We start from the raw sequence: 25195 nt of genomic DNA, 5'->3' as shown, positions 1-25195 counted from the left end.
TGAAAATGACAAGTCAGGTCAATTCTTATCCTATATTACAGTGTTAAGTGTTTAAATGACAGTGAACTAAAAAATATGCTACCTAGTTCATTTGTGAATTTATACCCAAAGAAGTAAAAGAAACGGTTCAGTCTGGTGATTTGTTGGCCTGCTTTTTGCGTCCTAAGGCGTTCAGTTTTTAGTTTAACCGAAACCCACATGAATACACTAGGCGTGTAGTCAAACATGATTATCTGATGGGGGGGGGGGACAGGGTATGCAAAAGCAAGGAAAGAGGGTGGATAATAAGCAAACTAGAGTTTCCTGTTCTGAAATCACTACCTTTTTAGAATAAAAATTCTCATAGCAGTTCCTATTGTGGCTGAGGGGATTAAGAACCCGACATAGTATCCATGAGGATGTGGGTTCAATCCTGACCTCACTCAGTGGGTTATGGATCCATCATTGCCACAAGCTGTGGTAAAGGTCACAGCTGTGGCTCAGATCTGGCATTGCGGTGGCTGTGGCATAGGCCTGCAGCTGCAGTTCCTATTTGACCCCTAGCCTGGGACATTCCCTATGCCACAGGTGCGGCCTTAAAAAGAAAAAAAGTTTTTTTCATAAAAATTTGTCTCAGAATTTATAAAACAGAATACGTAAAGTTTAAAAAAAAAAAAAAAAAGGAGTTCCCGTCGTGGCGCAGTGGTTAACGAATCCAACTAGGAACCATGAGGTTGCAGGTTCGATCCCTGGCCTTGCTCAGTGGGTTAAGGATCCGGCGTTGCCGTGAGCTGTGGTGTAGGTTGCAGACACAGCTCAGATCCCGCGTTGCTGTGGCTCTGGTGTAGGCCGGTGGCTACAGCTCCGATTGGACCCCTAGCCTGGGAACCTCCATATGCCGCGGGAGTGGCCCAAAGAAATGGCAAAAAGACAAAAAAAAAAAAAAAAAGAATTTTAGTAAGAAGATTCTTTTCCTCAGATGTAGTCCTGTGAACAAAATCAAAGTCTGAGTGATGTCACTGTTTAGATGTATGAGACCTGAGAGAAATCAACTTTTCCCCCAGTGGAAAACCTATGCAGCAAATCAGTGTGTTGTACACCTGAAACTGGTATCATACTGCAGGTCAATTATACTTCAATTAAAAAAAGATAAAGCCGGAGTTCCCATCATGACTGACGCAGCCGGAAACGAATCTGGCTAGGAACCACGAGGTTGCGGGTTCGATCCCTGGCCTTGCTCAGTGGGTTGGGGATCCAGTGTTGCCGTGAGCTGTGGCGTAGGCCACAGACGTGGCTCGGATCCCGTGTTGCTGTGACTCTGGTGTGGGCTGGAGGCTACAGCTCCGATTCGACCCCTAGCCTAGGAACCTCCATGTGCCTCGAGTGCGGCGCTCGAAAGACAAAAAGACGAAATAAAATAAAAAAAAAATAAAAACGATAAAGCCAAAAAACTCCTAAGGAAAGAGGTGGTAAAGACCATAAAACAGTTTCCCATAGGTCTATGGAACGACAGAAATAGGAGGAGAGACCTTGCTAAAGGTGATCACCGTGAACAGTGTGAGGAAATGCACTGTATGGAGGAGCAGTGAGAAAAGGGGGAATTTGACCCAGTAGATAGATTATGGCTCAGATCATAGCATTTTCCAAAGACGACAATAAAAATCTTTAGAATTAGTGATAGCAATATAAAATTAGAGTAAGTGAATATTTAAAAAATCCCGAGGGACCCATCATAAGAGCTTCCTTTTGTTCAGTGAGAAAGTCAGAGAAGACGATAAAACTAGGTCCTGCTCAGCCAAGGCTTTGTTAATCTGTTCTTATACAAGAGCCAAAGCAGTGGTGTTTGTAAAGGGAGCTAAATCTCAAATTTGAGCAGAAACAGATGCACACAAATAGATCCACTACAAATATGTATGCATTGATAGTGGTCCGGTTTGCAGATACCTGCTAAGTCTTCCAGTTAATTTCATACACCAGGAGAGTAGAGAAAATTTAATGTAACCAGAAATGTTTCAGATAGTTTTAGCCATGCTTTAAGTTCAAGGACAAATTTTCAGGTATTAATGTAACTAAGTTCTTCCTCATCTGAGACCACACAGGAGTACTATCTCTTTGGCAGCATGCTACAAAGACATGTGTGATGTATTTCTGCCCAGGAAGTCAATGTGGGGGTCCAGGGCTAAGATGGGGGACTGATCACTAGATAATCTGCTAGCATTCAGACATCCTGCTCAAAATTCAGGACCTCAACAATGAAATTGGGTCGATATAATCAATCTTGATTGTTGTGCTAAGCACCCATGACAAGCTGGTAAAACATCGTCCACTGCTCCAGATGTGTTTAACAAAATCACCAATCACTAACATAAAGAATACTTTACTTAAAGACTCATTTAGGAGTTCCCGTTGTGGCTCAGTGGCTGACAAATCCGACTAGGAACCATGAGGTTGCGGGTTCGATCCCTGGCCTTGCTCAGTGCGTTAAGGATCCAGCGTTGCTGTGAGCTGTGGTGTAGGTTGCAGATGCAGCTCAGATCCCACGTTGCTGTGGCTCTGGCAAAGGCCGGCAGCTACAGCTCTGATTCGACCCCTAGCCTGGGAACCTCCATATGCCGTGGGTGTGGCCCTAGAAAAGACCAAAAAAAAAAAAAAAAATCCAAAAAAAACCCAAAACGACTCATTTACTTTGTCACTGGAAGTTTGTACCTCTTAATCTCCCTTGCCAATTTCTCTCCTCCCCCCACACCCTCCCCTCTGGCAACCACATTTGTTCTATCTATGACTCTGTTTCTATTTGGTTGTGTTTCTTCATTTGTTTTGTTCTTTAGATTCTACACATAAGTGAAAACCTACAGTATGTATCTTTCTCTGTCTGACTTACTTCAATGAACATAATATCTTAGAGGTCCATTCATGTTGTTGCAAGTGGAATTATTTAATTCTTTTGTATGGCTGAGTAATATTCCACTGCATATGGGGAGATAACAAAATAAATGAGTCGTGGGGAATATAGTTAATAATCATGTAAGATCTTTTTATGGTGACGAATGATAACTAGACTTAATCATGGTGATCATCTTGAAATGTAAAAAATACTGAATTGCTGTGTTACATACTAGCAACTAACATAGTCTTGTAGGTCAATTAGACTTCAAAAACAAACAAACTCATAGAAAAAGAGATGAGATTTGTGGCTACCAGAGGCAGATGGTTGGGGTGCAGGAGGGAGAATTTAATGAAGGTAGTCAAAAGATACAAACTTCCAATTATAAGATAAATAAGTACTAGGGATGTAATGCATGACCTGACAAGCATAATTAACACTGCTGTACAATATAAATGAAAGCTATTAAGAGGGTAAATCTTAAAGAGTTCTCATCATAAAGAATTTTTTTTTTTTACTGAGTATCTACATGAGACGATGGATGTTCACTGAACTTACTGTGGTGATCATTTTATGATCATTATATTGTACACCTTAAACTTACACGGTGCATCATTATATGTCAATAAAACTGGAAAAAAATACTAGGAATGCAGGAGTTCCCGTCATGGCTCAGTGGTTAATAAATCCAACTAAGAACCATGAGGTTGCGGGTTGCATCCCTGGCCTTGCTCAGTGGGTTAAAGATCCAGCGTTGCCGTGAGCTGTGGTGTAGGTCGCAGACACGGCTCGGATCCCGCGTTGCTGTGGTTCTGGCGTAGGCCAGTGGCTACAGCTCTGGTTCGACCCCTAGCCTGGGAACCTCCATATGCCGTGGGAGCAGCCCTAGAAAAAGGCAAAAAGACCAAAAAAAAAAAAAAAAAAAAAAAAAGATGTTCTTCCTGAACTTCCCTAAGTAAAAATGGAAGATCATTACCCCATGACTACTTGGGTTTGCATTGGAAGTATATACACTCTTTCCCAGTGTTGAGTGTTAACATTCTATAGAATTACGTATTGGGTCTCCCTGACCATATTTCCAAGTCCTACCATCTTTCCAAGTGGATTTTCATTCTTTTCTCTGCCCTTGGATGATGATCCCTACCAATCTTTCTCTATCAGAGAGTAAATTCATTTCTTCCAAAAGTCACCCTTCATTAGAAGTAAATTCAGAGGAGTTCCTACTGTGGCACAGTGTGTTAAGAATCTGACTGCAGACATTTGGCTCACCGCAGAGGTGCGGGTTCAATCCCTGGCCCAGTACAGTGGCTTAAAGGATTGATCCAGTGTTGCCACATCTGTGGCGTAGGTCATGGCTGCGGCTTGGATTTGACCCCTGACCTGGCAACTTCCATATGCTGAAGGTGTGGCCAAAACAAAACAAAACAAAAACAAAAAAGTAGGGAGATCCCCTTGTGGCACAGCAGAAATGAATCCCACTAGCATCCATAAGGATGCGGGTTCGATGCCTGGCCTCACTCAGTGGGTTAAGGATCTGGCATGGCTGTGAGCTGTGGTGTAGGTCGCAGACAAGGCTCGGATCCCGAGTTGCTGTGGCTGTGTCGCAGGCCAGGAGCTAAAGCTCCAATTTGACCCCTAGCTTGGGAACTTCCATGTGCCACAGGTGTGGGGCCTAAAAAGCAAACAAACAAACAAACAAAAACAAGAAGTAAATTGAGCTTATTCCATTACACCAAGGACAGCTTATATTTCACTTAGAGCCCTTTTTTGTTTCACTGCCAATGTTTAATCAAACACACACTATGTTTCCATTGAGTGAGTATTGACTGCTTGAGTATGGTTAAGGTGCATGTACTCTATCCCCAAAATGCTGGGTGTCCTACGCCAGTGTCAAGTGTATAGTGGTCACTCTCACATGCAGTTTAGTCTGAGTATGTCATTAGGTTTCCCATAATCTTCCTTGTCTTAGGTTAGGTTTGTTCCCAGAGGCGACAGGAATCCACTCTGTAATGCCTAATATTTTATTTTTCACTTACGACCCATTGATAATTTCATCTTGTTTAAAAGTTTTCCTTCACAAAACCAGGGATGATGTGTGTTCTTATACATCATACTACAGGCATGAGGCCACCGTGTGCTGCCCATTATACTTGGACATTTTGGTCATTGAAATTTATCAGTTTGCCTGACATTATATACTGTGTCATAATGGTTCAGAGGAAAGATATCCTGAATATTCTAATGAATTCCCAATATTCTAATAAAGGTAAATTTCCATAACTCAGTTTCAATACCATTTCTACCGGCAAAAATGGGAATAATGCAGTTAAATATTTAGTGATATTTATAACCATCATATGCATCGAGCTCTACTTTTAAAAAATATATAGGAGGTCAGGAAAATTAAAAGACATGTAAATAAGATTTTAGCACTCTCAAGTATATATAAGCAAAAGGCATTACTAGTCATATATTTAATGTTGTAGTCACCAAAGGATAAACAGATAAAGCCCAGTAAGTAGTGAAAGATGCCCTCTTGAAAGACTTTTCGCAAAGGTAAGAAGTTTTTTGGGTTTTTTTTTTTTTTTTTGGTCTTTTTAGGGCCGCCCCCATGGCATATGGAGGTTCCCAGGCCAGGGGTTGAATCAGAGCTGCAGCTGCTGGCTTATACCACAGCCACAGCAACGCCAGATCCTTAACCCACTGATCGAGGCCAGGGATCGAACCTGTGTCCTCATGGATGCTAGTCAGATTCATTTCTGCTGAGCCACAATGGGAACTCCTAATGCTATTCTTGAACATTTGTATATACGTTAATTTTCTTAAGATAAATTACAAACTATGAAAATGACTTAAATGAGCGATGAGACCAGAGTTAAATATCCAGTGGGACTTTTGCAACACCAGGCATTTCTTTATATACTATATTACTAGCTAATGGGGCTTAAATATCATGTTAATGGATTCGCTATCCCACCTGGAGTACAGAAATCCAAATGCCACCATGAACATACCCAAATCAAACACAGTGACATTGTAACTATAACCTTTGAATAGTCTGTCATACTGGATACCAATATTTTTCCAACCTCAGAGATAAAATCAGCACAATGTACAAATGGCAAATATTAACACAGTGTGGAGCTATTGAATGGGCTGACACAGGAATTTTAAACATCCTTTTGACCACAGCTAGTAACAGGCTGAACCTGCCACCAAAGTGATAAGCTGCTTCTGTAGGAGAAGTACAGAAGGCAATTAACTCTAGACATTGAGATAATGATCACTTATTACCATATGCTGGTGTCTAAATCTTCACCAAGGTTTTATAATAAGATTTCAATTTTTCATCCATTCCTAAATTTAATTGATTTTCTTGCCATATAGAAATCTTCACTGCTCCCCTATTCTCATATAAATTGGGTTCATCTTTGCTTATTGGAGAAAAAAGTACATGAAATGGCCAGGATTTCACTGCGTTTGGAACAACTTCTCCATACATATAAAATACAATCTTGCCCCTACTATATGGTTAGTTGAAAGTATTAAAACCCTAGTAAGCATTCTGGAGAAGTGGCACAACGCTCCCCTCTTGTGTTGAGAATTCTGGAGAGGGAGAAGAGGTTAAAAAAATGATGGTGGCGTGGACCAGGGTGGAAACAATGAAAGTGGCGAGAAGTCCTCAGATTCCAGATATATAATGAAGGTAGAAACAACAGGACTTGCTGATGGAGGTTATATGGGAAATGAGAGAAAGAGAAGAATAAAGAATAACTCCTAGGCTTCCAGCCTGGGGCCAAGAAAAGTTCTTTTGAAAACGGAAGCAATTAACAGCACGTTTGTGTGTCTACAGCCACAGAAGACAAGGCAGAAGATATAAGATACAGACAGACATAGATGCAGATTAGATGGGTACGTGTGGTGGAAGCTTGTGTACTCTTGAGGACTTCAATTTTCTCAGTGGAACAGGATCCAAAATACAATGTGAGAGAAAAAAAATTGGAGGAAGTGTTGGAGGTTTAAGGAGAAAGGAATATGTATGCTTGATCAGTCACCTAGAAAAGGAGAGGAAATGGCTAAGAAAACATGGCGTGACTGTTGGGCAGCATTAAGGGCTCACACTGAGTCTGTGGTCATAAACTGCAAGTGAGATGAGCCTGTATAGATAACAATGTTTTTCTGCTATTTTAGTCAAGCAAAGAACGGGCATGTAGTAGGTGGGAAGGAGGATTGAATCCGGATTGGGGTTTGACAGCAAGTGTAACAAAGGGAGAGAAGGGCCAAGGAAACCGAAGATGTATGCATGGGAGCGGCCGCAGAAGTAAGCTGGGTAAGGAGAGAAGTGAGAATACCCTCAGTCAGGGGGATGAGGGGCGGTTTAAAGGTGGTAGGATCTATGTCATACAAACTTCCCTGTTCAGTAACACCTTTGGATTTTTGCTCTATTATTTCTATACGTTGCACCTGTTTCTACATCAGTGGGTAAAATATGGGAGACATTATGAATGTGTGACTCTGTTTGGAGCCTAGCACTATATTATGCACAATTAGATCTTTAAACTTGCCTGCTCATGACAGTCGGCCTAGTCTCTCCTCCCAGCCCTACCCCCACATGCAAAGGCACACACATATGTAAAATAACCATGGTTCCCTTTGGGTGGTGAATACGGTTTTTCTGTTGTTATATGGAGTTTGGGGTGAAGGTCTTTGCTCTTGTACTTTCTGGTTTCTAAATATTCTATATTGCATGTAAAATGCTTTTTTAATTTAGAAAAAATGTGTAAAAGAACATATGTATTTGCACCCATATATACTTAAATGCCAGCTGTGCTCCCTAATGAGGTATTAGGAGACTTAACCAGGAAGGATTAAGGCCATCAACAAATTTCAGAAAATAAGAGATATGAGAGGCTGGAAGCCAACATACTTACATATGCATGGATTGTTGTCTAGCAAGTGAAGTATATTAAAATGCATGACACTGCGTCTACAATTAAAACAGTGAAATATTTTTATATTGGAAAATAAGGACCATTACAAACCTGCTTCCTGCTTTGAGCTCTTGCATTCCGTAATCTCCGAGCAGAATAAAAAATAAAATAGCCCACAGTTGCTGCCGTGATAATAAAAAAGGACACAGAAACGAAGAAAATGGAATAGTGATTCACCCAAGGGCCATGTTTTTTCCCTACTTCAATGACCATTGTCACTTGTATTCCTCTTTGAATAGATTGTAGAATTTTTGTGCCTTTGAGATTGCCAATCATGATTGCAACAATATCTCCTGCACCTGTAAAAGAAGAATAATTCAGTTTTAGTTTGGTAAAGCATTCTTAGTATAAAAATCCAATTGCTAAAGTGATTTCAAATGATACCCAGTGAGACAAAGGAAAGATACTCATTCGCTCAATTAACATTTTTGGGGACATACACATATGTAAGTTACAGGGAATATAAATATACTGAGACTTAGTTACTGATCTTTAAGAACTCACAGTTTAGTAAGGAAGCTATGACATATAACAAATACTTCCTCTCACCTCATGTTTGCCCCCTATAATTCAAAAGTATATCATGTTTGGGGCCCAATTTGCCTCTTATACGAAGGCTTTTTTTTTTTTTTTTTTTGTCTTTTTTGTTGTTGTTGTTGCTATTTCTTGGGCCGCTCCCGCAGCATATGGAGGTTCCCAGGCTAGGGGTTGAATCGGAGCTGTAGCCACCGGCCTACGCCAGAGCCACAGCAACGCGGGATCCGAGCCGCGTCTGCGACCTACACCACAGCTCACGGCAACGCCAGATCGTTAACCCACTGAGCAAGGACAGGGACCGAACCCGCAACCTCATGGTTCCTAGTCGGATTCGTTAACCACTGCGCCACGACGGGAACTCCTGAAGGCTTACTTAAAGACAAATAGTCACCTGGATGGTAGGGAATCATTCTAGAGAATCTGAGATTTGGGAAAGACAAAAATATTTAACTCTATGTTTCCCAATTTATAAAGAGATAGATTGTCTCATGAGCTCACTACTAAAATGTATAAAGATCAACATATCAGGATTAGTAATTTAAGACAAATAATAATTACAAGCCCAAATGTACAACATATATATTTGTATATAAATGTGTGTGTCCATGTGCCATTTTTCTATATCCTCAAAAGCAATATAAAATTTGTCCAAGGTTCTCTAAGGTCTTGCGTGGACCTAATCAGGTGAGTAATGACTGTAATATGTAAAATTGATAGAAATATGTGTTTTTATTCAACCACAATTAAGGTCAAGACTAAACTTATTACTTTTTTTTAATATATTTTTTTTTATTTTCCCACTGTACAGCAAGGGGGTCAGGTTATCCTTACATGTATACATTACAATTACATTTTTCCCCCACCCTTTCTTCTGTTGCATAAACTTATTACTTGTTTAATAGTCTAAGTCTTAGTCTAAAGGCCAAATCTGTGTAACACTCTTCTCTTTATGGACTTTATAATCTTGTGATAAAAATAAAGGACAGACTTTATCTTTCCCAATGGTGTGGGAATGTTAGATTACTCACAATATTCCAATGCTTATCAAAGTTTATATTCCTTCTAGTTTAAATCACCTGAGACCAATAATATTTAGGAAAAGAAGAGGCTTCTTTGAATGTTAATAGTATTCATACTTTCAATGATCAAACCAAGAGTAGAGGCTTTAAAAGGCAACGAACAGAGAATTATTACCCAAGTAATCCTTTAAATCTGTAGCCCTCAGTGGCCAAAGTCTTCAGATCAACAGCCTTTCCCCACTTGAAGTTATTGATTCAAAAAATATATGTGTAGAGTATTATTAAAGATCCTAGATGTGCCAAAAGACACTTTTTACCAATGATAGCCATCGAGTTAAAGCCTTCTATATAACTTTACTGACTCATTTGCCATTACTCAGTTTGGTAACACTGGCGACTCACTCTTCTCATTTACATGAGGAAAAGCTCAAAAGCAATGGGAGGCGAAGGAAGCTGACGTGTCTTCTGCTGCATCTTTTCTATCAGTAGATAATCCAAATATCCCTAGAGAATTGGCTCTTTTGCAAGAGAGAGGCTCATTTTTCTATTTATTTGGGGCCTTTAAATTTCTAGCTTTGGCGCTAAAAGTACAGAAATTATTTCAGTTTTTTTTTATTCTTGTTGCCGTTATTTGTTTTCTCTTGACAAGCTAGCAGGAAAGCTTTCTGGTTATAATGTTTTGATTAATTATATAACCTAGCATTCATTTCTGATATTGTAACCTGTATAATCTTTGAAAGCATAGATCATTCTAAAAATGAGGCCTGAGGACACATGATAATTTGGTTTTGCCTTCATATCTTTGGCTATTTTTTATTTAATTTTATTAAAGTATAGTTGATTTACAAGTTGTGTTAATTTCTTATGTGCAGCAAAGTTGTCTCTGTGAGGATTTGGGTTCGATCCCTGGCCTTGCTCAGTGGGTTAAGGATGCAGCGTTGCTACAACTGCGGTGTGGGTCTCAGATGTGGCTCAGAGCCAGTGGTGCTGTGGCTGTAGCATAGGCTGACAGCTGCAGCTCCAATTTGATCCCTAGCCTGGGAACTTCCACATGCTGCAGGTGCAGCCATAAAAAAATTCTTTTTAGGAGTTCCCGTCGTGGTGCAGTGGTTAACGAATCTGACTAGGAACCATGAGGTTGCAGGTTCTGTCCCTGGCCTTGCTCAGTGGGTTAAGGATCCGGCGTTGCCGTGAGCTGTGGTGTAAGTCGCAGATGTGGCTCAGATCCCGAGTTGCTGTGGCTCTGGTGTAGGCCGGTGGCTGCAGCTCCAATTCGACCCCCAGCCTGGGAACCTCCATATGTCGAGGGAGCGGCCCAAGAAATAGCAAAAGAAAAAAAAAAGACAAAAAAAATTCTTTTAAAATCACAGCTGTGCCCTTCTAAATACTTTTGACTCCTAGAAATAAGTTTGCATTCTTTTAGAAGATATGAGGTGGGTGGTGGGGGTGTATACTCAGGAACATACTGGCCATTGTGGTCAAATAGAGATTTAAAAGGATAGTCAAGGAACGTACATTGTCTACACATAAGGAACAATGCTGTGCTCCAGTTGTCCCAATTCATATTCATATATGCTATATGTAGTCCAACTACCTGTTGATTAGTTTTCTAGTCACATAAAAGACTTTTTTTTTTTTTGTCTTTTCTAGGGCCGCACCCGAGGCACACGGAGGTTCCCAGGCTAGGGATCTAATCAGAGCTGTAGCCACGGGCCTATGCCAGAGACACAGCAACGCAGGATCCGAGCCTCGACTGTGACCTACACCACAGCTCACAGCAATGCCAGATCCTTAACCCACTGAGCAAGGCCAGGGATTGAACCTTCGTCCTCATGGATCCCAGTCCAGTTCGTTAACCGCTGAGCCACAAAGGGAACGCCCATAAAAGACTTACTTCTAAGCATTATTATTTATCTCCTCCTCCTCACTCTCTTGAAACTCTTTAAAAACTGCTCCCCTCCCACTGTTCCCAATCACAGTTAATGGCATTGCAATGCTCAGGTCACCTGGATTAGTAATGTCAGAACCACGTTTGAATACTGACTGCTAACCTAGGCAGTCCTGTAGATGTTGCTTCCTTGGCATCGCCCATTAAGAGATCCTTCTTTCCATTCCTGCTGCCTATATAATATAGGCCTCATAATTTCCTTGCCCAAACTATTTTAGTAACCTCCTGACTGGTCACTCTGGCCTCAATTTTTCCCCTTCCCCTAAAGTTTCATTGGCATTTACCTTCCAGGCTGCCTCTTGCCATCACTTGGTTAGATCACGCCTCTTTCCTGCTCAAAAGTCTTTAGTGGCTCCTTATTACTCATTAAATTTCTGACTCCTGGGCCTAGCATTTAAAGCCTTGTAAGATCTGGTCGCAAACCAGCCTCTCCAATTTGATGTATCCCCACTACACTCCATCTCATGAACACTTAGGTCGAGCCACATGGGATCGGCTCTTGTTATTCATTTTTCCGAACTTGCCTTCTGTTCATTCTGTTCCCTCAGCCTAAAACGTCTTATACCTGCTCTGACACGCCCCCTTCCTTCTCTGCCCGTCTGTGTATTACTCAAGTCCCAGCTCAAATGTTATTTTCCCAAGTTCCAAGTGAAAAATGTAAATTCCTTCTCCGGTCCCCGGTCACGTCGTTTTTAACGCCTAGCTGGTACTTTATTTTCCTTTGCTTTTCAATTGGCATGCCATGCTCCCTCTCTCAATCAGGAACATTTTAAGGGCAGAGGCTGTCTTTTAAATAACTACAGTAATGCTTCTGTTTATCTGCTACTGTCAGGGAATTAGGTATTCCATATAAGTAGAATTTCCAAGTCACAAAAAAGTCTTATACAACTACTTAATTTCAACATTTTTGTTTGTTTGTTTTGGGCTGCATCTGTGGTATGCAGAAGTTCTGGGGCCAGGGACTGAAACGGCACCACACCTGAGCCCCAGAGGTGACAATGCCAGATCCTTAACCTGCTGTACCACCAGGGAACTTCTTAATTTCAACCATTTTCAATGAACATTTTAAAAAGTCATCTATGCTGCCCTATTTTTCCTAACAAGGATATACCGATTACTAATTATGGTTTGTTATTGACAGGGGATCATTTTTGTAAGCCATTATGTAATACCGTAGTTAGGTTACCTGTTCCCAAACTGGTATGATTTATCACCAAAATTATAGATGTGGGGAGCTGGAATGGACCTTAGAAGTCACCCAGTCGGAATCTTTTTTGAGTTCTCACTTTGGGAAATTTTCTTTCAGGGAGAGAGAGGTTCTCACTTGCTGCTTCTAGCAGCATCTCTCCCCTCTTTCTAATTTCACACTTCAATAAAGTGTAACTCTGAAAAGTCAATCAAGCTGGGATCTAAACAAAGAATAAAACAGTCTTACAGAGAGAGCTCGAGGGCTTCAGTGCAAGGACTCTCATCATAGAACTTATTCTGTATCTTAAGTTAGCCATTTATTATAATATAGATGTGGTCATATTCAGAACCTATTCTGAACGTTGAATTTCTCTGATTTCTGGCATGTGGAGGAACATAAAGTGAAGGGAACACTGAAAATGCACACAAAGGCCAGAAGTTTTTCTCATCTTACATAAGATTTAGAAAATGTGAAGAATGACATTCTTTTCAAAGCTATAATTAAAATACAATCTTTTGCCTATTTGGAAGGATGAGGTATTGCCATCCCCTTCCTAGATAGAGAAGCTCAAAGCGCTTCTTTACTGATTAAAAGAATGGATGGGAATTTGTGGCTTAGTGGGTTAAGAACCTGACTAGTATCCATCGATCCCTGGCCTTGCTCAGTGGGTTGAGGATCCGACATTGCTGGGAGCTGCGGTGTAGGTCACAGATGCAGCTTGGATCCTGCATTGCTGTGGCTGTGGTGTAGGCTGGCAGGGACACCTCCAATTTAACCCCTAGCCTGGGAGCCTCCATATGCTGCAGGTGTTGCGCTAAAAAGAAAAGAAAAAAAAAGAAAAAAGAATCGGAGTTCCTGCTGTGGCTCAGCAGAAACCAATCTGACTAGCAACCATGAGGGCAAAGGTTTGATCCCTGGCCTCCCTCAGTGGGTTAGGGAGCCGGCATTGCCATGAGCTGTGGTGTAGGTCGAAGACGCAGCTCAGATCTGATCCTGCTATAGGCCGGCGGCTACAGCTCTGATTCGACCCCTGCCCTGGGAACCTCCATATGCTGTGGGTGCAGCCCTAAAAAGACATACATACATACATACATAAATAAATAAATAGAATTGGATCTTTCTTGAATACGGGAGTTCAGACACCTAAGAAACAAGTGCAGTTAACAGAAAACTAACATATCACTGAATCTGTGTTCTTTATGTGGCAGAATTTTGCATATCTGTTTACTCTCTCACAGTAGTAAACAGTGTATTAAATGGAAATAGTTTTACCACAATCTTTAAAAATATTGCTATTTCCGGAGTTCCCGTCATGGCACAGCAGAAACGAACCTGACTAGGAACCATGAAGTTGCGGGTTCGATCCCTGGCCTTGCTCAGTGGATTAAGGATCCGGCATTGCCGAGAGCTGTGGTGTAGGTCGCAGATGCGGCTCGGATCTGGCGTTGCTGTGGCTGTGCTGTAGGCCGGCAGCAACAGCTCTGATTAGACCCTTAGCCTGGGAACCTCCATATGCCGCGTGTGCGGCTCTAAAAAGACAAAAGACAAAAGGCAAAAAACAAAACAAAACAAAAACTGCTATTTCCTTAAACCACTCTTAAAGTTGATGGTTTTTATTTTGCCTGCAGACATTGAAGTTCCCTGTTCACAGATCAAATCTACCACCGCAGTGACAACACCTGATTCTTAACCCACTGGGCCACTTAAAAGTTGATCTTTAAAACCAATGCTGATGTACTAATATATAACCTCTTATACAAGTTGTCAAGCTTTCCACTTTTCTATCCAAAATCTGCTATAAAAACGATCTCCTTTGAAAAGTACCAGGCATAAGAAGCCAAATATGGGGGTGCACAGCCCAACTGATTAAAACACAGTGCTAATAAGATCAAGGCTATCATTCAAGTCATCTTCTTATGGATCAGTTATCCAGAAGACAGTACTTCCAAACTCATTAAGTATTTTGTTGAGTATCTACCCACATGCCAGACACTGTGCTAGCTAGGCCTTGGGGCTACAGAAAGGAATAAAATATAATCTCTGCCCTCTAGGCACTTGCAAATGTCTGGTATATATTAACCATTCAGCACCAGGAACAATCTGACCTAAGCCAGTGAAACGAATTGTGCATATCCATTACCATGGCCAGTAGCAGAAAAAATAATTTCTAAATCACATTCCAAACTGACACCGGGTTAGAAGAAATAGCTTCCTGTATTAAAAAAGACAACTTACTTTCCTTTAATGTCCAATAATTTGAATATAAAAAAACTGTATTTAATCTGATATTTCTTTCTTTTCTTTTTTTTTTTTTTTTTGTCTTTTTCCTTTTCTAGGGCCACTCCTGCGGCATATGGAGGTTCCCAGGCTAGGGGTCTAATCAGAGCTGTAGCCACTGGCCTACGCCAGAGCCCCAGCAACCCCAGATCCGAGCCTCGCCTGTGACCTGCACCACAGCTCTCGGCAACGCCGGATCCTTAACCCACTGAGCGAGGCCAGGGATCGAACCTGCAACCTCATGGTTCTTTGTAGGATTCGTTAACCACTGAGCCACAACGGGAACTCCTAATTTGATATTTCTGAATTTGGCAGTGCTCTTTATTTTAAAAAGTGGTACTCAGAAACAGACTAGAGTTTGACGGAAGGAAGTATAAAGTGGCAAAAATAACCCTGAGGTGGGAATCAGACCACTGGGTTGCAGCTTTTGCCGGAAGGAGACGGCGCTATACTAAGCTCTGAAATGAAGTCCGACAAAGTTATATGACTACATCTCTTCCTCTATCCTTACAGAATTTCCAAATCAACTATTAATTTCATTGTTTTTCCAAAAATCATTGCACCCACCCCCCCAAAAAGAAAAATCTTCAATATAAATCCTTAATATGCTAAAAGTGTTCGATGAGGAAAACTGATCATTAATTGGACAACAAACCATTATGGTGTAAACCCTGATCACAGAACAGCTGTCATTTCAGGATTTGAATCTCTCTAAATCTGCACTTTGTTTCAAGGATTTATTCATAATTTTTTTTTTTGGCCTTTTTAGGGCCGCAGCCTTGACATATGGAAGTTCCCAGGCTAGGGGTTGAATTGGAACCACAGCTGCTGGCCTATGCCACAGATACAGCAACGCCAGATCTGAGCCGTGTCTGCTACCTGCATCACAGCTTTAGGCAATGCTAGATCCTTAACCCACTGAGTAAGGCCAGGAATCGAACCTGCGTCCTCATGGATACTAGTCAGATTCATTTTTGCTGAGCTACTACAGGAACTCATATTCATAAATTTTAATGCGTTGTATCTGATTTTAAAAACTGTTATTTTTACAATTTCAGTGTATTAGCAGCACTTTATACTTGATAATTTAATCGTCAACAAGAGCTTATCTGGGAGTTCCCATCATGGCTCAGTGGTAACAAACCCAAATAGTATCCATGAGGATGCAGCTTCAATCCATGGCCCTGCTCAGTGGGTTAAACAGCCAACATTGCCGTGAGCTGTGGTTTAGGTCGCAGACACAGCTCAGATCCTGCGTTGCTGTGACTGTGGCCTAGGGTAGCAGCTACAGCTCTGATTTGACCCCCGGCCTGGCAACTTCCATATGCTGTGGGTTAGGCCCTAAAAACAAAAAGACAGAAAAAAAAAAAGAAGAGCTAATCTGGACCCTTATTGCTTAAACACATGCTCCTGGGTCTAGCAAAACTTAAAGACCACTTATCTTGATAGGACAAATGTAGCGGTCACTCAATTCTATAGGGAATCCTTGAGCACAGTACTTAAAAATCATAAATAACATGAGTTGCTCACCTTTTTCACATTTTCACTCTGCTCTCTAGAGTATTCGGAGAGAAGGAACAGATTAAAAAACACTACCTAGGGTGTTCCCATTGTGGCGCAGCAGAAACGAATCTGATCAATATCCATGAGGACGAAGGTTTGATCCCCGGTCTCGCTCAGTGGGTTAAGGATCTGGAGTTGCCGTGAGCTGTGGCGTAGGTCACAGATGTGGCTCGGATCCCACATTGCTGTAGCTGTGGCATAGCCTGGCAGCTGCAGCTCCAATTTGACCCCCAGCTTGGGAACTTGCTTTATGCCACAGGTACAGCCCTAAAGAGAAAACAACAACAACAACAAACCACTTTCTAGTTATTATTCATAATATATAATATTTGATCCTAGGATCCTGCTAGTGGCCAACCCCATGCATTTCTTAAAAAAAAAAAAAACACAAAACTAATGATATTGTGGTTTTGGTTTAATCTTATTTATCTGTGAACACAGACCAATTCATTGAATAAATTATTTATCAAGTGCAAACCATGCAGTGAGCCCTGTGTTTCTTGATCTTTTCCCTCCACATTTTAGTATTAACATGTCAAAATGTGAAATAAACTCTAAAACATTTTACAATATATGAAATATCCTAAGTATAATGATGGCATACTTACAGTATGTTGACATTCAAACACAAAATATGAAGAGGTGAAGAAAGCTGTACCTGTATGCCTTTCAACCGGTTTTCCACTTTTTATATTAGAAAAGAAGTATTCACCAGGAGCAGCTTACAAGCCAATAAGGGCAACTGTAGGCCAAAGTAGCTCTTTTAAAGCAAAGCAGACATTCGAGATTGCCCAATATCCTGATAATTCAATAGGGTCAGCACTTTTGAATTCACTTGTGTCTGGAGGGAACTAGTTCTAGGTGTGAAGAATTTCAGCATAATTCTCTAAGAAACCTCCATTAGAAAATCTGGAACCAACTCAAGTGAACTTCTGGATATTCGTTTTGTCTACAGGAGCTTTTAAAGGCTGTTTTCCCCCATATAGCCCAAACTCTCTGGGAAACTGGGGGAGTTCAGGGTATTTCAAAGAGGGATGCCCCAGAGTTCCCGTCATGGCGCAGTGGTTAACGAATCTGACTAGGAACCACGAGGTTGCAGGTTTGATCCCTGGCCTCGCTCAGTGGGTTAAGGATCTGGAGTTGCTGTGGCTGTGGCCTCTACCCTGGGAACCTCCATATGTCGCAGGAGTGGTCCTAGAAAAGGCAAAAAGACCAACAAAACAAAACAAAGAGGGATGCTAAAGCTCCCCAGATCGAGTCACTGATCCATTGGCCTGATCAAATGTCTAAGTACCATTTTCTTTATTTTTATTTTTTGCTTTTTAGGGCCACACCTGTGGCATATGGAGGTACCTCAGACTAGGGATCTAATCGGAGCTAGAGCTGCAGCCTACGCCACAGCCACAGCCACACCAGATCCGAGCCACATCTGCAACCTACGTTACAGCTTTAGGCAAGCAAGATCCTTAACCAACTGGGTGAGGCCAGGGATCGAACCCCCATCCTCATGGACGCTAATTAGATTCATAACTTGCTGAGCCACAACAGGAAAGTGCCATTTTTTTAAACCAGTAAAAAAAAAAAATTACCTAAAATTTTAAGCCAGACCAGCTGCTCTTTCTTCAAATTCCTGTTTTGTAAAACTTTTTTTTTGCCCCTTTTTGGTTATTGCCAGTCACCAGTGAACCAAATTTAGTTTCTTAAACTGACTGCTTCATAGCAGCTCTCTTGACTTAATAAAATTAGTTCTATCATTGCATTTCAACAAATATACAAATGATTTCTTAAAAGTACCTGCAAATGTATGTCTGGGGTTTACTGGGAACCAGACAAATCAGTCCTGCACATCTCTTTATTATGTCATTCCATTCCTAACTAACCTTTAGGTAAATTCTAATCTATTGCAAAATGTGAAATAGGCATTAGCACAGGTTGCCTGTTGGTTAAAGCAATGGTTCTTAACTTTTTGCATTGTTACAAATTATCTTTTTGCGGGAGGGGTGGTGACTGTGAAGATGAACAAAATCACCTTTTATTATTATCATCCTTTTAAGCCAACAAATGCAACAGAGGCTCATGGCCCGCCATGTGTAGTTCAGCAAGTTGCCCTTCTTTCTGTCCTGTACCTCCAGATACTCCTGCTATAGGTTTTGAAGGTAATACTACACTAGGGAATGGGTCACCGATTTGACATCGCACCAAAAAAATCTCTGGCAGATGGAACCCTCAGGAAACAGCATATTAAAGACACTAGGGAATTAGAAGCAATGCTGTTCAAAAGATCACAGATGCATAATTTGTGGATGACATATCATATTCACAGGTAAACAATCCTTAGAATTATTCTTTAAAAAACTAGTCCTGCCTGGCCTATTCTAATTTCCACTTGCGGTATGTTTAACATATGGTTAGGATCCCAAGAGCTAGATCAGCATTTCTCCCAGTTTCTGGACTTAGAACTCCTTTATACTCCAATAAGGACTCCAAAGAGAACTTGTGTTTATACAGATTATTCCTATTTACATGAACCATATTAGAAATGAACAGAGGAATTTTACAAATATTTATGTATCCATTCACTTTAAATAGCTGTATTAATGTAATCAACATTTTAATTGAAAATAATTATATTTTCCCCCAAAATGCAGTTAGAGTGGCACTGACATTTGTGCAAATCTCTAATGTCAGACTTAATAGACGAGCATTGGATTTTCAGATCTGCTTCTGCCTTAGATCTACTGTGATCTGTTTTTCTTGTTTGATTCTTGTTTGATTCTAGCTTGACTGCTGTTATGGTTGAGCAGTTTCAAGGTAGTCTATAGTCATTCCAGCCAGATCAATGCCAATCCTTCACCCTGCATAGAAAAACTCTTGCCGATAGACTTGTTTTTCTCAGTGAGTACTTCACAGAGGGAAGTTTGAAAATTAGTCACATAAGAAACAGGCCCATTTCTTTCCTGTGACAATACATCTGTGGTGTCACCATTGTCTGTCACCTAAATCATCGTATCAACCTCCCAACTGGTCTCCTAGACACCAGTCTTGGTCCTCCAGTTCGTTCTGCTCATGGCTACCAGATAAATTTTTCTAAATGGGAAAAACGTTTGTGTTATCCCTTTGCCAAAGGCCCTTAAAGAGCGCCATGTCACCTGCAGAATAAAGTTCAACCTCCTTTTATAAGATCCTGACTCATCTTTGTGGGATATTCGGCTTTGACACTGTCTAGTGCAGGCCTCCCTTGAAGTTATCTGGTTCACTTGAGTTCACTTAACTATGAACTAACTCTTTCAGGTGAGGGATGGGGGTCTTTCATCACTGTAACTACAACTTACAACGTCTAGCAGAGTACCGGGCACAATAACACAAATCGGACAAATGTTTGAGGAATGCGATTTTAATATGCTATATTTAGTGATGCTTTGAATCTTGATTGAGTCTGAAAACAAATTCATCCTGAAAGATAACTGTGGGGAACAAAGTCTAAGATGTGTCTCCTCCCTACATTCAAAGATGACACATACTCAAGACAAGGCTGCCTACAGCAAGGACATATTATCTACACACAGATAACAAGTTCAATACTAATCCTACTCTACAGACCTTGGGTTTAGTGTGCTGCTTATTGCTCAGGAGCTGATCTCATTGAAGTCACCATACTGCTAGGGCAATAATCCCTTTTCATCCTGGGGCTTGAGCCCACGGCAGTTTCACACTTCCATTCGGGAGCTAGGACAGATGCCATTTTTAGGACCAAGTTCAATTTAGAACCCAGCCATCCTGTTCCACTAAGAGACTGGCTGTTTAGGCACTTATGAGGAAGTTCAGAGGCCATAAAAGAGAAGTCTTGAAGCAGTCGGAACAGGTTGACTGTTTGTACATCCTTAAATTTGTGCTGATGCCGAAGAAAAGAAAATAACAAGATATGCTATTGCCAGGCCACGCAGCATTTGTCGTGTGTGTCTCATTTGATTAATAGGGTCTTCTGCCATTATATTAAAATGTTTACGTGAAAGTTTTCTATTGTCATGGTTTTTGTTTGGGGGTAGTCAGACTTCCAGAAACCAAATTCAGCATTTGTCATTACGATTTATTAATGTTTTCTGGAGGAATGCTGGGGTCCGTAAACTCCACAGCATCAATGTATTCAGCCTTTGGGGGTAATAAATTGCACAATACCCAGAGCTCTTCAGAATCTGGTAGGAATACTTCATGGCTCAAGGCGATGTAATTGCTGACTAACAACATATACACAACAGGTCAAAAACAATTAGACATTTGTTGGGCAGTAAAAAGATAAGCAGGAGAAAGGTTTCAGGGAGAAAAAATTTATACAAATGAGCATTAGAAATTACGGTGCTCTTTTGTCCTTGTAGCCAATGATTCTGTTTTCCTGTAATGTGAGACCTTGGGAAGGAGGTGAATTCCACTGAATAAATTCCTGCTGTATTCCAGGGAGGAAGAATGAGCACAAAACCAGCCCACAGGAGTTCCCTTGTGGCTCAGTGGTTAACAAACCCAACCAGTATCCATGAGAATGTGAGTTCGATCCCTGGCCTTGCTCAGTGGGTTAAGGATCTGGCATTGCCGTGAGCTGTGGTGTAGATCGCAGATGCGGCTGGGATCTTGTGTTGCTGTGGCTGTGGTATAGGCCAGCAGCTACAGTTCGGATTCGACCCCTGGCTGGGAACCTCCATCTGCTGTGGGTGCGGCTCTAAAAAAGACACGAGACAAAAACAGGCCATAGCCTAGGCTTAAAATTTGAACATGGCCTTCATCACTTGCCACCTTACCCTCCAATTTTCAGATGAGGCAAAACTAATACAAGGAGGTATGGAAGGGAAATGTACCCTGTACCTTAAATATTACCAAACTCTAGAGAGGGACATTTTTTTGGTAGAGGTCTAAAAGCCCTACCTAAATTGATGAGTGCCAAACTAAAATGTTATTATTAGCACACCAAAAAAAAAAAAAAAAAAAGGCAATATAGGCTGAAAATGTAAGCTAGACGGCTAGACGGAAAGGACTAGGTCATAGTTTATCTTTAGCTACTTCCTGTTCACTCTTCTCCTACCACAACATCCAGCCACAAGACTGGCCAAAAAGGGGTGTTCAAATTTTTTGTTGAAATTAGAACTGCTTTTTGGGTACATTCTCTTCGGGAATAGTTTGCAATAGGGGAATTCGGTTGGAAATTGCATTAATCATTACAATTAGGAACCGCATTATGTTGAGACAGAGGGTATTCATTTTGACCTTGCCACCAGAACCCAAAGGTGCAAAAGCTACAGGCATCCAATCAGTATAACTGGTCTAGTCGCTTCTCGACATTGACAGAACTTTGATACAATGAAGATATGAGGCAAATCTGAGAGCGAGAGAGGGCAGGAAGAGAGGAAAGATGTTACCTTATCAAGTGCGTAGCAATCAGTGTTTTCCAAATGATATTTCGGATTTTAAGTATTTTGAGATAACAGTGTTTAGTTAGCATATCAGAGGCCTTGAGAAGCCCCACATTTCCCCAAGACAGGGCTTTACCTGAGGGTGAGGAGGTGGTTAAGCTACCCTTAATAAACTAGGCTGTATGGGAGTTCCCGTGGTGGCTCAGGGGAAACAATCCGACTAGGAACCATGAGGTTGCGGGTTCGATCCCTGCCCTTGCTCAGTGGGTTAAGGATCTGGCGTTGCTGTGAGCTGTGGTATATGTTGCAGACACAGCTGGGATCCTGCGTTGCTGTGGCTGTGGTGTAGGCCAGCAGCTATAACTCTGATTAGACCCCTAGCCTGGGAACCTCCATATGTTGCAAGTGCAGCCCTAAAAAAAAAGCTAAATAAATAAATAAACAAACTAGGCTGTGTACCAAGTGCTAATTTATCTATTTTATATTATAATTTATCTAATCTATATTATCTAATTTATCACTCACATTACCCATATGAAGGAAGTACAATTATCATCCCCCAACTACAGATTAAAAAAAACTGAGTTTTAAACAGGTTAAGTTGGCTAAGGTCAAAAAGCTATTACATAATAGAGTTGGGATCCAAATATAAATCCACCTGATTCCTCAGTCCCCTTATCTTTACCACTTTGCCATTAAAAGGTCCAAAGCCATTTCTATTGTTAAAGCTTAACATCATGATTTTAAGGTCTTGCTGCTGCTTAAAATGGAAATACACATGGGAGAAGGACAAGCATGGCTTAAATTACTTTTTGGTTTGGTTTGGGTTTTTTCGGCCACACCCTGAAGCATGTGGAAGTTTCTTGGCCAGGGACTGAACCCTCTCCACAGCAGTGACCCTATACGCTGCAATGAGAATGCTGGATCATTAACCCACTGCACCACAAGGGAATTCCTCAGTTTCTTGATTATATTTCTACCTGCATTTCTCAGAAATTGCCATAAAAATAGTAATGTGGATGTCACAAGTTTTTTTCCCCAGGTCGACATATAAAACAATTACATCTTTCAAAATGCGGTAGTGAACAGTATAATAACCAACAGTGAAATACAATGATTAGTAAAAAATCTTTAGCAAAAGGTTTAAGAGAACCAACATTTACAAAATGACCACTACATGCCAAACACTTTATTTACAATTCCATAGAAAAATGGGCATTAGGGCCCACCCCCTACCCCCACTTTTTTTTGTTTGTTTGTTTTTTTTAGGGCTGCACCCAAGGCATATCGAAGTTCCTAGGCTAGGGGTCCAATAGGAGCTATAGTCACAGGCCTGCACCACAGCTACAGCAACCTGGGATCCAAGCCACATCTTTGACCTACATCACAGCTCACGGCAACACTGGATTTTAACCCACTGAATGAGGCCAGGGATTGAACCTGTGTCCTCATGGTTACTAGTCAGATTCATTTCTGCTGAGCCACAAGGGGAATGCCATTATCCCCCTTTTTATGATCAAGATAACTGAAGTCAGGGTCAACTGCTTGCCCAAGATCACATATTTATTAATTGGGAGGGCTGGAATTCAAGCAGAGAAGTCTGACTCAAGGACACCTGTTCTTGCACTGTTATCTGCAATTTCAAATGGAACACATTTGCCTTTGGTACAACAGGATGAAATAAAAATAGAGCAATCATGTAGCTTTCCGTAGCATCAAAGGATAATCTGTTAGCCTTTAATTATATTACTCAAGGTAAAACAATTTCCTTGTCTTGTTTGCCAGTTCAACCAGAAGGCACCAGCCAGAAAGAAGCAGCAAAATGGGTGGTGGTGGTGGTGGGGTTTGAGGGCTGGGGCAAGGGAGGTGACTGGTGCTTCTGCACTGGCTAGTTTCAGTTTCTTTTACATATCCTGTTCTTTTGCCAAAATGAACGGATGGTGGTGGAAAACAAAAGCCCGCAATGCTCCTACACCTCAAAGCACTTTGAAACTGTGTTAAATACAGGTGGCTTGTAGATCTGTGAATGAAAACCTCACTCAATATAATCACTCTTGTCTAGCCTTCCTCTCAATGACTGTTGAAGTCCTTTAAAATGAGAAAAGAGGTAGCGCCTGGGAAATCTGTTAATGGCTCACTAAGCCACAAGTCAAAATTCTGTTCTTAAAACTGGGGCGACATTATAAATGCTATTAAAATAAGCCAACTTCTGAGATGATCATAGGTTAGGAAAACCAAACACAAAGCCCTTAAGTTGAAACACATGGAAAAGATGGGGTAGAGGTTTGGTCAACATTACACAGAAGCTGAGTAAGTAGAGAAAACTCTTTAAACCAGCATGATTGGGGAGAACATAATAAATGATATTTAATGGAGCTATCATTATGAACAATAACCACAACAGCAACACTGATGGGTTGTGTTTCAAAAATTCATCGGTCAATGAGTTGTTTGGAATTAGAGACAGTACATTTTCCCACAATAATGCTGCTAAAGAGTGTTTGAGTTCCCAAATGAACTCACAGCTTACTTCCATATGAAATGCTTTGAGGACTAAACACTTTCAAGCAAATAAAAGTTTTTATTTAACCCATATTTGCAATAAAAAAGTTCTCAGGAAAAAAAAATCACAGAAATAATTCAAGCAAAAAGAAAACCCCAAAACATTTAAAATGTCTTAAATACTCGGACATGACAAAATGCATATTTAATCAGGAGGATTACACGGTTGATGGGAAGTTTCTGTGGAGGTTCTGGGAGTGAGTTATGGACACATTCAAGGTCATTAGATATTGAGAGCACTGATTTCTTTCTTTCTTTCTTTGAGGGCCGAAACTGCAGCATATGGAAGTTCCTGGGCTGGGGGTAGAATTGGAGCTATAGTTACGGGCCTACACGGCAGCCACAGCAATGCAGGACCTGAGGCACATCTGCGACCTACATCGCAGCTTGTAGCAACGCCAGATCCTTAAACCACTGAGCAAGGCCAGGGATCGAACCCACATCCTCATAGGTACTAATTGGGTTCTTAACCCGCTGAGCCACAATGAGAACCCCGAGAGCACTGGTTTCTTATGATGTTTAATTTCACTTCAAAAGAAATGGCTTCAGATAGAAGCTCAAAAATTTTTGAAAAGATGGGGCAAAGTAACACACACACACACACACACACACACACACACACACAGAATATCTAAGGTAGAATTAATCAAGATATGAGAGGAAAAAGAAGCATGTAAAAAAGTAGGGCACATGGAATAACCTGCTGGTGCGGCAGGTTAAGGATCTGGCGTTGTCATGGCTATGGCTCAGGTTCGATCTCTGACCTGGGAACTTCTGCAAGCCATGGACAAGGCAAAAACAAAAACAAAAACAAAAAAAAAAAAAGGAAAAAGAAAAAGAAAGAAAA

General features: G+C 41.0%; 1 protein-coding gene across 8 annotated transcripts in view; it reads right to left on the bottom strand.

The window, feature by feature from the left end:
- Positions 1 to 25195, bottom strand: part of RNF128 (ring finger protein 128) — a 98449-nt gene that overhangs the window by 21616 nt on the left and 51638 nt on the right. For 4 of the 8 annotated variants that reach the window (XM_021079706.2, XM_085008099.1, XM_003135291.7 and 1 more), the window contains exon 2: positions 7906 to 8153. In XM_021079706.2, the coding sequence (XP_020935365.1) occupies positions 7906 to 8153 (248 nt within the window). Of the gene's footprint in view, positions 1 to 3367; positions 3726 to 5643; positions 8154 to 16995; positions 17122 to 25195 lie in introns of those variants that run through there. The other 4 variants (XM_085008100.1, XM_085008101.1, XR_014835515.1 and 1 more) reach the window with 4 other exon arrangements.

The sequence above is a fragment of the Sus scrofa genome, chromosome X (assembly GCF_054392235.1).
Source record: "Sus scrofa isolate SSC_HxYL_T2T_F1_AM1 chromosome X, Sscrofa_HxYL_maternal_Yorkshire_Landrace_v2.0, whole genome shotgun sequence".
Taxonomy (NCBI): domain Eukaryota; kingdom Metazoa; phylum Chordata; class Mammalia; order Artiodactyla; family Suidae; genus Sus; species Sus scrofa.
The sequence above is the reverse complement of the archived record's forward strand: the minus strand, read 5'-3'. Positions and strand labels throughout refer to the sequence as shown.